Consider the following 17,705-nt stretch of genomic DNA (forward strand, 5'->3'; position numbering starts at 1 on the left):
ATATTTTATGGCAATATACCTTAAGTTGACATTTATCTAGGAAGGTTTGATAGTACTTCCAACACTGAGATTGAGAAATGCTTTAATAAGTTAATATAAATTTATGAGTGTATTTCCTGTAAATGGGTGTAATTTTCAATTCTGGTCTTAGTTATGATCTCTTTTGGGCTTACATCTATTGTACTTTTCAGGTAAGTGTTCGTAAACATATCCCCATCATGATGAGATATAATACAATGTTGAAAAATATTCAACATGGCCGGTACCTCGAATTGAACCAGAACTTTTACGGCTGGGAAGCAACCACACACAAAAAAGCTGTACAACGATTTGCTATTTGACTTAGTATGTAAGCATTAATGGTGAAATAGGATTAGTATTAGATTTAAATATTTGCACAAACTGAGGTTTGGAATAATATACGAAGAAAGAAACATTATATCTCGTGGTTTATTAATTCTTTTTTTACGAGTAATGTCACGATCGCCTGAAAAAATAGTTACTTTCTGAACCTATTTCGCTATAAATTCTTGTCAAGTTGAGAAAGTACTTAAAATAACAAGCAGCACATTGTCAAAATAGCAAGAATCGTCATCGAATTTCGATATTCAAACTCAATTATTTGCTCCGCGTTATCAGGGAAATATCGGATAGTATCTTTTCAAGGTCAGGATTACTACTATTTAAACTTACTTCGTAGGTAGCTATAGCTTTAATGCTGGTGATGCTTTCTTCGAATAATTTTTTCAGGGAAGCGTCGGATAAAAAAAAAAAAAAAAAAATATTTGCATTAGTTGGTGAAGGAGTGTCCTGCACAAGAGTGAAATGTAATTTATCTTTGTTATTGGGATCAGGTTTATTTGTGTTCGGCCGGAGGGAACCAAGTTCCTGAGAGTATGCCTGGAAGAAACATTATTGCTGCTTGCGGTAACCTTATCTTTCACTTTTCTTTTCTTTTCTTTCCTTTCTTTCTTTTTCTTTTTTCGTTTTTGTAAATAGCGTGACATCATTTATTTATTTATTTATTTATTTATAACAAGTTTCAGATACAGCACTAGGCCATTTTACTCTGAAACATTTTAACAATTTGATAACAATTTAATAACAATTTGAGGTCAAGATGGTACAAGACAACAGCGACATTACAAAAATAGCTTATTTATAGATGATCTGAAAGTATACTCACTTGAAAAAACGTCTACAGTTTCTGGTAACTGATTATAGGTACTGTGGCCATTTACAATTTTTTGCAAAAATATTAGGTCAGAAATTTTGCTTCTCACTAGGAAAGGTTTGATATTGAGGGATTTTAAAACGTTATTTTTTGGAAGTGTTCGGAGGTGAGGTACTCGGTAGGATACAATGGCTAAAAAGAAATTAATTACGGAATTTAATTTTTTAAATGAGTAGGGCAGGCCATAGACCAGATAGGAGCACAATACTCAATAGTAGGAGCAACATATGATTTATAGATAATTTTCAATTCGGCAAGAATTGGTCACATGCTATTGACAGTCATACTTAAAAAAAAAAATATATATATATATATCACAACAGAGGGCCACAGCGGCTCAGTGCTAAAGCACTTATCTCCGGTGTGTGGGGTCCCTGGTTCAATCCCCGTGCAAATAAGTTTGTGTGGGCATCATGTCCGTGGGTTTTCTCAGGGTACTCTCGTTTCCTCACACATTTCATTCCACCAATTCTCTCATCATCACTCACTTGCCTTAATTATTGTATCCTTTAGTCTAAAGGGCATAATCGTGGGAAGTTAAACTCAAAGATTTCATTTCAGTATCGCAACATAGGTAACTCTGAAGGTGTGACTTCATCTTTATATGCGCCTTTACCTGTGTGAAAAAAAAAAAACGTCCAAATATTAAATTAAATCTTAAATTAAATCTTAAATTCCTAGTGGAAAGGCATCAGGTTCGATAAGTTTAGCGAGCCTATATGAGAAGTAGAACCTGAAACGCATGAGCTCCCGCTTAGAATCGAACAGGGCGCCCCGCACCGAGGACGCGTACGCTGACTATATAGCCACGGAGGAGCTCTCATAATTTGCGAATTCAGATTAGGAAGTGTTGGATTTAAATACCTTTTTCTCTGTGCATTCAAAATTAATTATGAATTTTAATTAGGAAATAATGTCTCGTTTTGTGCAATAGGAAGTATTAGTTTAGCCGAAATCGTATCTTGTATGGAAAGACTGAAACTAGATTGGAATGATGATTTCTGGTGAGTCTACCAGCAAACCTCAGCAACGATTCGCGAGGACAACACAAGAACAGGTTTTCTCTTCTGAAAACAATAAGACCAGACCGGGGAGAAGGCCGTGGAAAGGGCAAGAGACCACCTGCTGCTCGAAAACCCTTTCATCTGAGCCGTTTTTACGCTCGAAGTTAAAAGCAGCCAGACTTTTCCAGCGTATAAAAATTCCGTACGTAAATGTACGCCAGGTCCCATACACTAACGTATTGACAGCTGCTAACAAAACTAGCGCATGAAATTTTATGGCTACGGCGGAAAAATACGTCAGTGTATGGCCGGTGTTATACCAGCCATACACTGACGTATTTTTCAGCCGTAGCCATAAAATTTCATGCGCTAGTCTTGTTAGCAGCTGTCAATACGTTAGTGTATGGGACCTGGCGTACGTTTACGTACCGAATTTTCATACGCTGGAAAAGTCTGGGTGCTTTTAACTTCGAGCGTAAATACGGCGCGTAAAAACGGCTCAGATGAAAGGGTTTTCGAGCAGCAGGTGGTCTCCTGCCCTTTCCACGGCCTTCTCCCCGGTCTGGTCTTATTGTTTTCAGAAGAGAAAACCTGTTCTTGTGTTGTCCTCGCGAATCGTTGCTGAGGTTTGCTGGTAGACTCACCAGAAATCATCATTCCAATCTAATTTCAGTCTTTCCATACAATATACGATTTCTGCTAAACTAATATTTCCTATTGCACAAAACGAGACATTATTTCCAAATTAAAATTCATAATTAATTTTGAGTGCACAGAGAAAAAGGTATTTAAATCCAATACTTCCTAATCTGAATTCGCAAATTATGAGAGCTCCTCCGTGGCTATGTAGTCAGCGTACGCGTCCTCTGTGCGGGGCGCCCTGTTCGATTCTAGGCGGGAGCTCATGCAGTTCGGGTTCTACTTCCCATATAGGCTCGCTAAACTTATCGAACCTGATGCCTTTCGACTAGGAATTTAAGATTTAATTTAATATTTGGACATTATTTTTATTTATTTATTTATTTATTTATTTACACAGATAAAGGCGCATATAAAGATGAAGTCACACCTTCAGAGTTACCGATGTTGTGATACTGAAATGAAATCTTTGAGTTTAACTTCCCACGATTATGCCATTTAGACTAAAGAATACAATAATTAAGGCAAGTGAATGATGACGAGAGAATTGGTGGAATGAAATTTGGGAGGAAACGAGAGTACTCTGCGAAAACCAACGGACATGATGTTGCACACACAAACTTATTTGCACGGGAATTGAACCAGGACCCCACGCACAAGAGATAAGTGCTTTAGCACTGAGCCGCTGTGGCCCTCAGTGGCTAACACCGGGCGACGGTAATTTTATCACCGGAAAATTCGTCACGGTAATTTCGTCACCGGTAATTTTGTCACCAAAATATTACCATATAGGTAATTTCGTCACCGAAAATAATGTCACGATAATTTCATCACCAGTGTCTTTTAGAACATAATACAAGTACAGTGAATGAACTCGAAAAAGTTTTTGAAATTGTTTTCTTTAATCCTCAACTGCCAAAACTGTGCAGCATAATCAAAATATATAATTTTTATTAAATAAAGAGTTACATATTTTAGATATTGTATTTGAGACAAGAGATAAAAGTTTCCAGTAATTCTATCACAGAAATATTGTCATATAGGAAATTTTGTCACGGTTATTTCTTCACCTTTGTTGAATTAAATAGAGACAAAGCAAACGATCAAACAGATTACGTTATTTTAATAAAACTTAGAAAACAATTCAGTTGGTGTTGAACTCTGCAAAATTGAAGTTTCTGGTACTCGACGCAAGAACAAGCACCAGTAGGAGAAAATAATGTCTGCTTGAACAAATGTTAAAAGCACAGGCAACATGGGGCACTAATGGGTTCATTATTCACTATTTACAAATATTAAATTTCGCGAATATAAAAATTTCAGAATAGAAAATAATAAACAAATATGGGAAGATACGCCAATCTGTTAATTTTCCCGCAGAATAGACGAAAATTTTCTTCGTTCTAGTACCGTTCTCTGAGTTCAAACTCTTGGACCTTCCAAGTTAACAGAGTCATTTGAAAAGAGTGGCCTTTTTAAAGAGCTATTAAAAGAATTATATTATATTTGAACTCTGAGTAAACATTGGCAAATTGTTATTGGATATATGTGAAGAGAACAAATTTCTATAAAGGAAGAAAAACGTATAAATATTTCTGGATGTTTCCTTTAAATATAGCCTTATCAACCTATTAAAAAGTGAAACATGGATTGTGAACGCAACTTTTCAATGGCTCAAATATATATATATATATATATATATATATATATATATATATATATATATATATATATATATATATATATATATATATATATATATATATTGTTTGAGGTGAGACTTCCTTTACTAGGTATACGCCCTAATGTAGACCAAGACACAAAATTCATATGAAGAACTGTTTCGTGTGGTGGTGCATCAGTGCAGTGAATTTAGTGAATATCCGGACCTGTAACTATGCTAATGGATTTTATTATAGTGTAAATGCAACTTTTGGAGATTCAACTCGTTTATAGCGTTACTTTTTTCACCTGACTCAGTCAACATGGAGGAAGGTCCAAGAGCTTGGACTCTTAGAACGGTACAAGAGCAATTAAAATTTTCGTTTATTTTGCGGGAAAATAAACAGATTTGCATTTCTTCCAATAGCAGATGTGCATCGATTAATACAAGTGACTTCGGAGGAAGAGCTGGAACTTCTGGACTGTTTTGATAGCACTTACGTGTCAAACACGTATCGCCGTGTTAAAGCTCGTCCTGGGAATTTTGTTTGCGTAATGTGCCCCGTTTATATCCCCCAGACAATTGGAATGTTCACCAATCTACCTTTAACAGCAATTCTAGGATAAATAATATTTGTGAATTGTGGAACTAGAAGTTTCATCATCTAGTAGGAATATCCCACGCAACTATTTGGAAGCTTATTCATGAAATTCAACAAGTTGAAGCAACGGTTTCAGCTGTGCTTCATCAAGATGCTGTGGGGCAACCACCCAAACAGCAAACTAGAAGAGTGTTTCAGATTTTTCAGAAACGGCTCTAATCTTTGTGCTTAACGTATAACACTGGAACTAAATGTTTGAAAAGAAATTGCTTGTTGTTTCCTATCATGTTATGAATAGTAGAAAATGAACATGTAAACCATTTATTGCATTACTACAAGTTATATTTTGTTTGCTAATTTTCTGTTCTGAAATTTTAATATTGCCAAAACTTAATTTTTGTAAATAGTGATATATAAATCCATTACTGGCCCATTTTGCCTGTGCTTTTAACATTTGCTTGTGTTATTTTACTGCTGTTTGTTCTTGCTTCGAGGATCCGAAACTTTGATTTTCCAGAGTCGAACACCAACTAAATTGTTTTCCAACTTTGATTAAGATAAGGACAGCTGTTTCGGTCGTTTACTTTGTCTCTACTTAGTTCAACAAAGGTGAAAAAATGACCATGACAAAATTTTCTGCATGCTAATATTTCGGTGACAAAGTTACAAGTAACGAAATTACTATGTCGAAATTTCCGGTGAGCGAAATAACCTACATGCTAATATTTTGGTGACAAAATCACCGGTGATGAAATTATCTAAATCCGCTAACACCCAACCTTTCAATAAATAAATATTTAAATTATTTTTAACAACTTGATAAAAACTAAATGGCAAGATAAACTTTAAAATAAAAAAAGGTAGGTGGAAGCAACGGGGAGGATTCCTTCAACTTACAAAAGCCGAGGTAACAAGGATCAAACTATTTATAAAGAAGGGGGCTGGAGGTAGTTGTATAAGTCTTGTTTTCTCTTTCTGGTCTATTTTTGAGCTGTGGATAAGGTAGTAAAAATTGGTATTCCGTGAGGGGATAATTTATTCTATTTGTTACTACTATGGGGGCGCGGTGGCTCAGTGGTAGAGCGTTCACCTCTGGTGCTTGGGGTCCCAGCCTCCGCCAAGTGAACTTTGTGGTGGACAAACACCGTGCTCGTGGGTTTTCTCGGGGTTCTCCCGTTTCCTCCCACTTTCTTCATTCCACCATTTCACTCATCTCTCATAATCACCGTCTCCTTTAGCCTAGCCGGCATAAGCGTGGGACGTAAAACTTAAAGATTTCATTTCATTTTTTGTTACTACTATATTCTTCGTTAATATTGTAAGAAAGAAAAAAAACGAAAGCTGCAGCCATTAATAAATCATATTTTCTTTAAATTGAATTTAGCATCAGTAACCCACTTTTTAACGACCAAAGTCAACAGTCTAAAACATTGTATAACAAAAAAATTAATCAATTATTCAACTATCGGAACACTCCTTTACTCCCTTATTTTTTGTAAACTGCAGTTCCAAACAATAGGCTTATTTCGGAAGGTAAGAGGAAATCACACATCAAGCTCGTTCAGATTGTATTAAATCATCATTGTGTCTGTTTAGAAATTTAAATGTTTCCAATCTACATCGTAAAAAATTGAAAATGAAATGAAATGAAATTTTTAAGTTTTACGTCCCACGGTTATGCCGGTTAGGTTAAAGGAGACGGTGATAATGAGTAATGAATGAAATGGTGGAATGAAGAAAGTGGGAGGAAACGGGAGAACCCCGAGAAAACCCACGCACACGGTATTTGTCCACCACAAAGTTCACTTGAGGGGGCTGTGATCGAACCCAGGAACCCAAGCACCAGAGGTGGACGCTCTACCACTGAGCCACCGCGGCCCTTCGTAAAAAATTCAATATAACTTTTTTCCTGTCCTGTGTCCTCCTCCTCCGAAGTAGATATGATTTATATAAATATTTAGTGATCTCAGATCACTAAGTACAATGATCTAAGATTGTACCAAAAATAGGCCAAATGGATTGAGTTGCTTGGACGTAATATAGATAAATGTGAATTTTTAATCCTCTTCGGCGTGGCTCCCAGTCTGTCATAGGCGCCCGAAGGGGAGGGCAGGATGGTTCACGAAAATGTATACTTAATATAGCAAACCATGTATATTAAATACGAGACATAATATAGCAACCATGGAGATTGGTCCCGCTCTAGAAAATTTTCTTCGGGCGCCCCTGCAGTCTGTTTATTTCATATTGTGACGTACCACTTTGACAAAGCTTTGCTGCAACAGTGTATTTCAGATCATGTTTAATGGAAATAGTATATTGAGAACAACGTGCTCTCTACTATGAGCAGTGAAAAAAAAAAAACCTTGCAATTGTTTGACATGCTGTTGTGTGTATAATATGTTCGTATATTTACCTACAAACCTTGTCGGTGTGATTCATCCAGCTAATTATTTATTAGTGTAATTATCAGTAATCATTAGTATATTATTTATTGCATTATCTATCTATTAACATGCTACAATACCAACTAAAATCCATTTCCTGGTCCAAATCTTTCTGTTTCTTCTATGCTTTCTTTTTATTATTTTACTTTACAACACAATGTTTATAGCACCTGCACTTAAAACCATGGCCTCAGACAGATCCATCTTGTTCAAGCAACTTGAGTAAACTGGAAAACTACCATGTGCTCAAACAACAGGCAAGAGGAAGAGCGAAAAATGTCCGCTTCTTTTTCTTCTTCTTTTACGCGCCTATTTTTACGCTAGGTGTATGGGCCAACTTACGGACCGAAATTTACGACATCATTTTACGGACCGAAAATGCGCGCTGAAAATACGCTAGTGTATGTTGGCCTTTAGAGGAACTATGACATTTTGAATATATACTACGCTAATAATTTGTATTATTTTATACAAATCAGCATCTGTATCAATAAACAACGATTCTGAGAACGTGTTTAGATCATATTTTTAGTCTCCTAATACCAAATAATCTCGTTCCTAATGTCCTTTAAGACTCGTTGCTCAAGAAGTTCTTAGTTCACACTTTCATATTTTCTGGATTCTTATCTACAGATTCACTAAAACTGTCTGCCAACAGAACACGTTTTGTGCAAAGTTGTTGTTTCCTCATTTGTCTGGCAATGCTGTCGTCTGAACTCTAGCAAGAATTACGAGAATGTTATTAGTACGTTAAACAGTTTGTTTTCTACAATGCAATAAAATGTATAATTGGTGGTAACAGGGGCGGATCCAGGACGGACTTCTGGCGGTGGGTGGATGGGTTGTATGTAATACTGCTACTTAGAGCTACTTTTAACAGCTCCAAACTCTGGGATGGGTTTTATTTATATATAAAATAAGAAAGTTCTGTCTTGGGAAGGGGGGGGGGGAGCGATCGCCCCCCTGGATCCGCCCCTGGGTGGTAAGTCTCATTAACAGAAGCGTCAAACATGATGTATGGTGAAACTAAAATTACGTGTAAACTAGTTCAGGAGCTTAAACATTACACAAAAGTATGGAGGTGGGCTAAAGCATACCTTACATGTTTGGTGTGAAATTAAAACATAATAGTCGATTTATACTACTTCCCGTTTTCGTTCAAAAATAAGACTAGAGACAAAACGTATTCTTAGGACACGGAATCTACTGAAAAAACTTGCTATGTATTACCGTTTTTGTTCTGTGATCATCAACGCTGAGACCATAAATTGTTAATTTTTTTATAAAACTTCTGGTTTAAATAGAGGGTAAGGGAGGAAATAGAACCTAAACCTATTCTCAGGACACTTATAAATCAGTAGGTCTGTCGATAGACTGACGGACACAGTCGTCTATAAGACTTTCCATACTTATGCATAGCATAGTTGGAAAGACGAATAAAAAAGGCGTAAAATCTATTATTAGAATGATTTTATATTTCCCATGAAATTATAAATCAACCCTTAAATGCTCTTTATAATTAATGCTCGTATTATAAAGATAACTAATAAAACGGAATTTTTTCTGGTAACACTAGATATAATCATAAGAAAAGATAAGAATTTTTCTGCACCTGAATGTAAGCTTCAGTTAAAGTTATCATCTGAGGAAGAATGTCTGTGACATGGAGATCCTGCATTTCATACCATTTTCCTGTGCCCTGAAAGAAACAGAAAATGTTAAATAACTAAACTGGTGTGAAAAATAAATGTTGATGTATCTGTATGTCTTCCGTAATTTGCAGTTCTAATTTCTGTCTGTGGGACAGCTTGACATATTGAAAAAAAAAGTTTTAATGAACTATATTAACGATGTGATTCAGAAATATAATACAGTATTCTTACGCAGAATGTTTCGTATAGTATGTATCTATGTTATATTTCTGAATCGTAATATTTAATTTAATCCATTATAATGTGGTGATATTTAAAGTTTTGGATATTATTTGTTAGTAATACAACATTGTATGTAAATTCATATTGATTTGTTCAAGAAACTATAGAACACGGAAAAATATTTCTTGTATTAAAAATTTGTGTAATGTAAATGGCATTGCAACAATTGCTGTAATCATCTGTTTGTGTGACGTTACTTGTGCTAAGGCACTGCATAATTTATTACGTACGATGTGAAGTAGACATATTTCACAAATTTTAAGAGTATCACGGATTTTAGAGTTTTCCAACTGTTGAATTTTTCAGAGATTTGGAGAAGTTCATAATTTCCATTTCTCGACGTCACCTTTATTCAGCAGAATTTTACATATAAAATGTTCCATTCTCTTCCGGTTTATAGAGTAGTTGTTAGGGTTGTTAGGGAGTAGTCATGTAGTTGTTGGAGAGTTGGAGAAGAGAGTATACTAGTGGAAAACACTGATTCGTATCCAGTATTTCAGGCAGATATCACCATCTTTAAAATTTATCAAGAAGTTAGTGTATCCGTCTATTCACTGTCATTACATATAAAACGTAACTCTTCACAAACATTCAATCTCAACTACACATTAAAACATTCAACTTTAATCAGAGATGCGTTGTATTTATGTTTGCCAAATTTTATACCCAAAGACGATGTGATGAATTATTGAATTTCATAACGAATGTCAATAATTAGATACCATGCTAAGTAAACAATCTTTACAGTTACTTATTTTCTTTTACTTAAATTAATCCCCAAAGTTAAATTTAGGTTAAGATACCATATTCCGCATCAATAACTTATTTCATACCTAATATATATTTTTCCTGGTGGTGCATCATGTCTTCTAAACGAAAATCAGATAACAAATTACCGAGAACATACATGTGCACCAAAATTTAATTTTAATCTACACTTGACTTCAGCATTCTTATACCTCAACAATTAAAATACCTTTACGATTTTACAAGATTATATAAAAACAGCGGGGTAACAATAACAATTTATATATATACTGAACGATCACTGCATTAGGAACACTCGGCATGGAATGGACTGGTCCTGGAAAGGTCGGTAACACATGACTCTTACGTCATGAGTAGGTAGCACAGAGGATGCGCACCGCTACCGAACACAGTCGAACGCAGAGCGCGTTCGACATGGGTGATGTGATTTTCATCGAGAACAAATTGTGGGGGCACGACGGTGCCAGTATACCTATAACATTGTTCTCGCAGGATGTTCAAGAACTTAAGTGTCAAGTACCAACAGTGGTTGAATGACGGTCACACATCCAGCAGACGATCACACTTGGGCCAGCTAAGTGCAGTGGATGCATGAGGTGAGCGACGAGTAGTGCGTATGCCATCTCAGTATAGGTATGTGACAGTGGAACAATTAACGCACCAGTAGAGCGATGGGCCAATACGGCCAAAATTTATTTAGTTCATTTTACAATTTGGAACTGCTATAATCCATCGTTGTCTGCTTATATCTGAAGAAAACGTTGTCTGAAGAAAATGAACCTCGAATTCCTGTGCTCCACTAGATTTCTTCAACATTATTCACTTTAAACTTAGTTTGCAATTATTATCGATCTACTAACACACGAATAACAACTGCTATTTCTAGTAATGGTTTTGGTATCAAATGTTATTTCTTGATGTTCATTTTTACTTGTCACTATACACACTAGTTTCCATGTATACTTTCTCATTGTAATAAATGAAATACATAAATTCATTGCTATAAATAATAAATTATAGCTACGAAATATATTAGTCATAGTAAATTGTAAATATTTACATTGAAGGACAAGAAATGGCGCTTTAGACGATATCAGGGAGCTTTGCTGTCACGTTTTTATTATTATTATTTTTTTTACGAGGGTGGGTTGATAAGTTCTCAGCCTCACCAAGAAAATAAGTAGATAGGAAGCGAAGCTTGGTGTTTTTATTCAACATATTCCCCTTGTAGTGCAATGCACTTTTCACATCGGTGCTACAGTGTTTGCAGGTCAGACAAATAAAAGTCAGATGAATGCTCTGTAAACCAGGCCTCTGTTTGAGAAATTACGTCATCGGTGCCATTGAAATGCGTTCCCTTTAAAAACATTTTCAATTTAGGAAAGAGATAAAAGTCTGATGGAGCCAAATCAGGCGAATAAGGTGGGTGTTCCTGTATTTAAAACCGTAGGTCCTCCAATTTTTGCAATATCAGACGTGCACGTCTCTTCTCCTTTAGTGCTGCTTTCAGTTTGTCCAGAAGAGATGTATAATAAGTTGCATTGCTGGTTTCACCCGGTTTCAGATAACCCAACAATATAATTCCTTCACAATCCCAGAAGACCTTAGCTGAGGAGCACTATGTCCTAGCCTTCTTCGGACATGGAGAACCGCTGTGGCACCATTCTGCCGATTGCGGTTTCATCGTGGGATCATAGAAATATAACCAGGTTTCGTCCATTGTTACCAGCCATTGAAAAAAAAAAAGCCTTATCCGCTTGAAATTGGGACAGAACTGCCTTACTTGCCTCCACTCGTTCACGCTTCTGTTCTGCGTTCAAAAGTTTCGGGATCCATTTTGCCGAGACCTTCCTCATATCCAAGTCTTCATGGATAACTTTCCACACCCGTTCATGACTAATGCCCAATGTGTTCTCTATCTGTTTGAGCACGATTCGACGATTGTCGAGAATTATCCGGTGAATTGCTCAATCATCTCGGGAGAGGTCAAAGTATGGGAAACATAAACAAAACCCCACAACAATAGTCTTTTGCTGCAAGAAGGACTTGTTATCGCAGTAAGACGACTAAGAAGCAGAGAGGGAGTTTTCGAGAGCACCGTGACAGCTGACTACAATCAACAGGCAGCCGTCTCGTCAAACGGAAGAGACGAGATCTCCGTGGAAGCAACAGATCATGGAGTCATTGCTGGAATGCTAAGGACCAAAACCAAGGCCAAACCCAGGACCAGCAACCGCATTTGGTAAAATTTCGAAATTGTAACGTGCACGAACATTTTCGCGAACGAAAGAAAGAAAAGGCCTATCAAAGTAAAATTTTGAAAATTTATTTTTTTTTCTCTTCTCTTCTGTAAAGAATCAAGTGTATATAATTATTGCGTGTGTGAGTGCATTAAAGTTCATTTATCCCAATGAAATTGCTGTCACGTTTTTCTCCAGGAAGTCCTCTAAGGTATGTAACAACATTTACAGTATCATGTTTCCTTTCCAGCTGTCTGGAGTTGCTGCGAGCCAACAAGGCATGATAACCGCTAACAGATGTGTTGGTATGTAAGTGATAACATTGGTAATACCTGAAGTTAAAACCACATAGCACCTGAAATCTAGAGTCTCTATTATTTTATTTTTTTAAATTAATGTAAATTCATTTTGTTCAGTTAATTATTTTATCAGTTTTGCTCTACCGACTATATTTGATCTACCGAATTTGTTTAATTAATTAATCTAATTTGCACAATATTTAAATTAGTCATCTCCCCCTTTGAGCTAGCAGTGTCTTCCCATTTGTACAAAGAGCAGTACTATTTCAATGTTTGCCGAGGCTTGTTCATTCGTCGGCAGTCGGATAATATACTGTATATGAAACGAACTGGAAAAACACATCCGGTCCCGAAGGACAAGGTTAGACGAAGTTCGAGGTTCGCCAGTATTTTTTCAACTTTGTCCTGTGAACACTGCCATTGTGTGAAATAAGATAATGTGAAACTTATGAGAATCACACGCACAGGCAGAGAATATTTACTCAAAATCTCTTTCAAAAATGGACTGTATGTATGTAAAGTTATCGGAAGCTGTTTGATAGTTTGAAGCCACAATAAAAAGCAATAAACACAGAACACTGATCATGTTGCTGTTAGATCATTAATAAAGCATTTATTCGGCAAGCAGGACGTTGAAATTCGAATCCTTTATTTATAAGACTTTTTTCATATTATTATTATTATTGCTAACATAATACTGAGAACGAGTAACTGAGTAATACTGGTAACTGAGAACGAGTTCAATAAAGTGGCAATTCTAATCTTAAACTTTAATTCATGAAGATATTTATGATTTTTCATACTCATACAAAAATTCAATGAAATAACTCAATTGTTTATAGTATGGAACGTTGGAGATGGTTATAGTAAAGTTCACAGGAGACATTGTTTAATCTTACTGTGAAATACTGTATTAAAAATAAGGCACTTTTCGCTGAATAAATCATGTAAATAAGCAATAGCTTTTTACGTAATAAATCACCTTAAAAAATGAACGTTAACACGCAATTAAGCTAGCTCAGTTTGTATCTTATACTTCACCAGAATTAAAAGATTTAAACCATACTGAGAATTAGTGTTTCGAAAATGCGACAATTTTTTATTTGAACTCACTAATTTAAAACGAAACTTACAATACCTTTTCTAAGTGGTAACGAGAATATTTTATGTGCATGTGGGTTCCACTTCCGGTGGGGGTATTAGTCTTGGACCTCCTAACCGAAGTAATAGTTCGGACTCGGACAAATTAAACAGCGGGTACGTCTCATATAGCTCAGTGTAGAAAAAGGACACCAATCAATTAACAACGATGCTTACAAACAATGTATGTCTTGTTTAATATGGACTGACTTTATTGGATGATATAGAAAGAAGTAATTGAATGTGTCCGTTTATTTATTCAAAGTACATTCCTCCTGAATCGATAACAGGTGCACGATCAAGGTACGACTAGAGCGACCTCTGCATATTGGTTTGTGGTACGTCAAAAAGAGCTAATGCCACAATCCTTTGGATGTCTTTCACATCGTGAAAGAGTCGTCGTTTCAATGGTAGCTTCAGTTTTGGACAAAGAAACTAGTCATAGGAAGACAAATAGGAATAGTGACGAGAGTGGTTGAATACCACACTTGTTTTCGAGTCAAAATTTGTACAAAAATGTACAACTATAACCACGTTTTGATCGTCAAATAGCAACGACTAAAGCACAAACAGGAGTGTGACCTCTTTCTTGTCTAAATCTTGCACTGAGATGTGAAGAAACGTTTTCTGGCTCACATTAACAGTCTTTAGTCATACAACGATCTTCTCTAACACATTCTCTCATTTTTTGTGATGAGATCTTTACGGATTGAAACAGGACTTCCAGGTTTTACTTCATCTTCAACTGATTGCACACCACTTTTAAATAGTTCATACCACTTGAGTATCTGTACACGAGACAAACAAGTATTTCCATAGACTTGTTGCACTTTTGTCCAATTTCAAACCGAATTTAATGTTCGCACATGACGCTAACGTAACAACGGTTTCTCCCTGTTGACTCAATGTGACGTCATAGTTCCGGCCATACTTAGTGAGATGCAATATTGCCAGTTTGTAAACGAAGATTACATATTTCGTTAGCAGATAATCATTTGCTGCTAACATTTTCTTTTCTGTAGAATAAAACCAGTCTCATTCAGTTTTAATAGCCTTATAACGCTACAGCTCATTGTAAATATTGACCGGTTTTAAGACTTGGTAATTTAGTTAGATTCCCATCGCAGCTAATTCTGATTTTCTATGCTACAGCTGACTCTCTCATTTGTAATAACTTACATTTAACTCATACTTAGGGTTACACTCAATATTTTATCGCCCCGTATCATTTGTTTTTAAAAAAGCCATCCCTCAATATCAATAAATACTAGTGTAAAAAATTTGAGACAATAAAAGAATAATCAGTATTTAAGTGGAAGTGGAAAAATAAAATTGCTAAATACGATTAAATAACACAGGGTGATTCTTTATAGGTTTTACAACTTCAATCAGTTATATTTAATGAAACCACATAAAGACTTTGTTTATATGTCATTATACTGCAAAACACTTTAAGTTTTTTGTGACAAATCCATTATGGCTCAATGTGTGCACCTGCGGTCATCCTGGACACATTCCAACGTAAGTCGATTTCCTGCCAAATAGTAGCCAGCATTTCGGGGGTAACGTCCGCGATACCTGTTATGATGCGATGTTTCAGTTCATTAACATTATGAGGTAGGGGAGGGGTGTACACTAGGGTGCAGCGTACTTTTTTCTCAGAACGAAATGTAATACCTGATAAAAGCGGTCCACCCACATGGACATTACAGGTATATATATATATTTTTTTTTTCAAATCGGATATCTTCTGTGAGAACTATTGTCTCAAAGTTTCAAAATTTCACTGAAAATTATTTTTTTAAAAAAAGTTGTTCATTAATTTTAGTTATGTTAAAGTAAACATAGTTTTGGTTAAATACGTGTCAGTTGCTACGAAAACTGACATTCAGGTATACTAATACCAGTTATATATAAAGCCCGGACTTAATGACGAAATAAAGCCCGAAAATGGCTGGCAAAATTGCAAAATAAACATCCAAAAATGGCAGGTAAAATAGCAAAATAAAATAAACAAGCAATCACGAACTTTGGGGGAAAAAAATAGATACTAAAATATGTAAAAGCTATAATAGGCTATAATTCGTTTACTAATCAAATAGAATGTTTCATTTTGCACTTTGTACTTACCACTTAAAATTCTGGAAACTTGCGCAACCCGTGAAGGGACGACATCTAACAATTCATTCGCCATTCTTCAGTAGTAAGAATAAAACAATAACTTAAAAACACTATCACATTTTATTCACACGCGGTTACATTAACACAAACATTCAAAGCATAAGAAATACTCAAGTGAAGTCATTTTATACTACACTAGCAGTTTATTTTCACTTATGAAAGGTTTTTCATATTTTTGTTCTCTGAAATTATTAACATCTTTTTAAGATTTTCAAAGGAAAGACTTTGTCTCCTGTCAGAAAGAATTCGCTTTAGATGTGGAAGTGATCTTTCCACATCTACAGATGTCACTGGAGTATACTTGAAATTAGAAATTTGGAAAGGATCCACGTCAGTGTCAACAGTTGTATCAGCATCACCTTCCATAACACTGGCGATGTCCTTCAATTTTCCCAAATCTGGATTAGCACTTACAACACGATCACACTTACGCCGAATGTACTCGCCCTTATCACCAGGTACAACACTCAGATCGTTGAGAGTATCATTGAAAATTTTCAGAGAACTAGCGAGAGTCTGTTTTTTTTTTTTTTTTTTTTTTTTTCAAACTTGGCAATAGCATCTGGTAACTTTGCAAAATGTGCTGCAATGAAGACTAAGTCCTTTTTCAAGGAATTCTTCTTAAGCAAACTTTGAGCAACCTTAATTCGAAGATACATCATCCTCATCAAAAATATCAATGATTCTTTTGATGAGTTCAAAGTTGTTAGCATAATAGAGAATCCATATAGCCCATATCGTTAAGACAGACTATGGTGGAAGCGGAAGTTCAGGGGTAATTCGCGAAACGCACTTGCTCGTGAGGGAGCTTTCAGAAATACCTTTTTCACATTTGACACAAGAAGGTCAACGTCAGGAAAATGAGAACGAACTTCCTCTGCAATTCTTTGTAGCGCGTGTGTCAGACAGGTGACATGCAGCATACGTAGGAATAGAACCTTAAGGGCTTTTGCTGCACTTTTCATGTATGCAGCTCCGTCTGTGACAAAAAGGACCTTATCGTACTTTACACATTCTGATCACAGAATATTCAGCGATTTTGTAAAAACCTGTGCAATTGCCGTGTCATTTACTTTTTTCAGAATTTCTGATGCAATCAAAAATGTTTATGTGCCTTCTTTCCCTCCCAAAATTCCAATTACAACGTTGGTAATGAAATGTCCTAGAATATCACAAGTTTCATCAATTGAAATCCATATATTTTTGTCAGCAACACTTTTACGGATATCGTCAATAGTTCTGCTGTACGCGCTATCAACGTAAGTCTTTCTCAAAGATGATTCACTTGGAACTTTTTGTTTTGTGTATTTCTCGAGAAAGTTTCTAAAGGAAACATTTTCTAACTTCCATAAAAGAATTAATTAGAACACAGATCATTCGCAAACCTGATAGTACGTGAAGCGAGATTCGTGACTGTTCCAAGAAGATTTTGAACCTTTTCTCCAGCTGATTTGCGTGTCCTTGCAGAATTGTGTTTTGCAGCGCTTATATGGTGTGTTACAAAATAACGCTTTTCAGCGGAAACCACAGTTTCACATGACTTACAAAACAGTAC

General features: G+C 35.8%; 1 protein-coding gene across 1 annotated transcript in view; it reads right to left on the minus strand.

Annotated features, from left to right (window-relative positions):
* Positions 1-17,705, minus strand: part of Usp39 (ubiquitin specific protease 39) — a 71,846-nt gene that overhangs the window by 5,241 nt on the left and 48,900 nt on the right. Inside the window, exon 10 of the mRNA XM_081771975.1 lies at positions 9,201-9,287. Within this exon, the coding sequence (XP_081628101.1) occupies positions 9,201-9,287 (87 nt within the window). The remainder of the gene's footprint in view (positions 1-9,200; positions 9,288-17,705) is intronic.

The sequence above is a fragment of the Thermobia domestica genome, chromosome 1, assembly GCF_964235325.1.
Source record: "Thermobia domestica chromosome 1, izTheDome1.hap1.1, whole genome shotgun sequence".
NCBI classification, from domain to species: Eukaryota; Metazoa; Arthropoda; class Insecta; order Zygentoma; family Lepismatidae; genus Thermobia; species Thermobia domestica.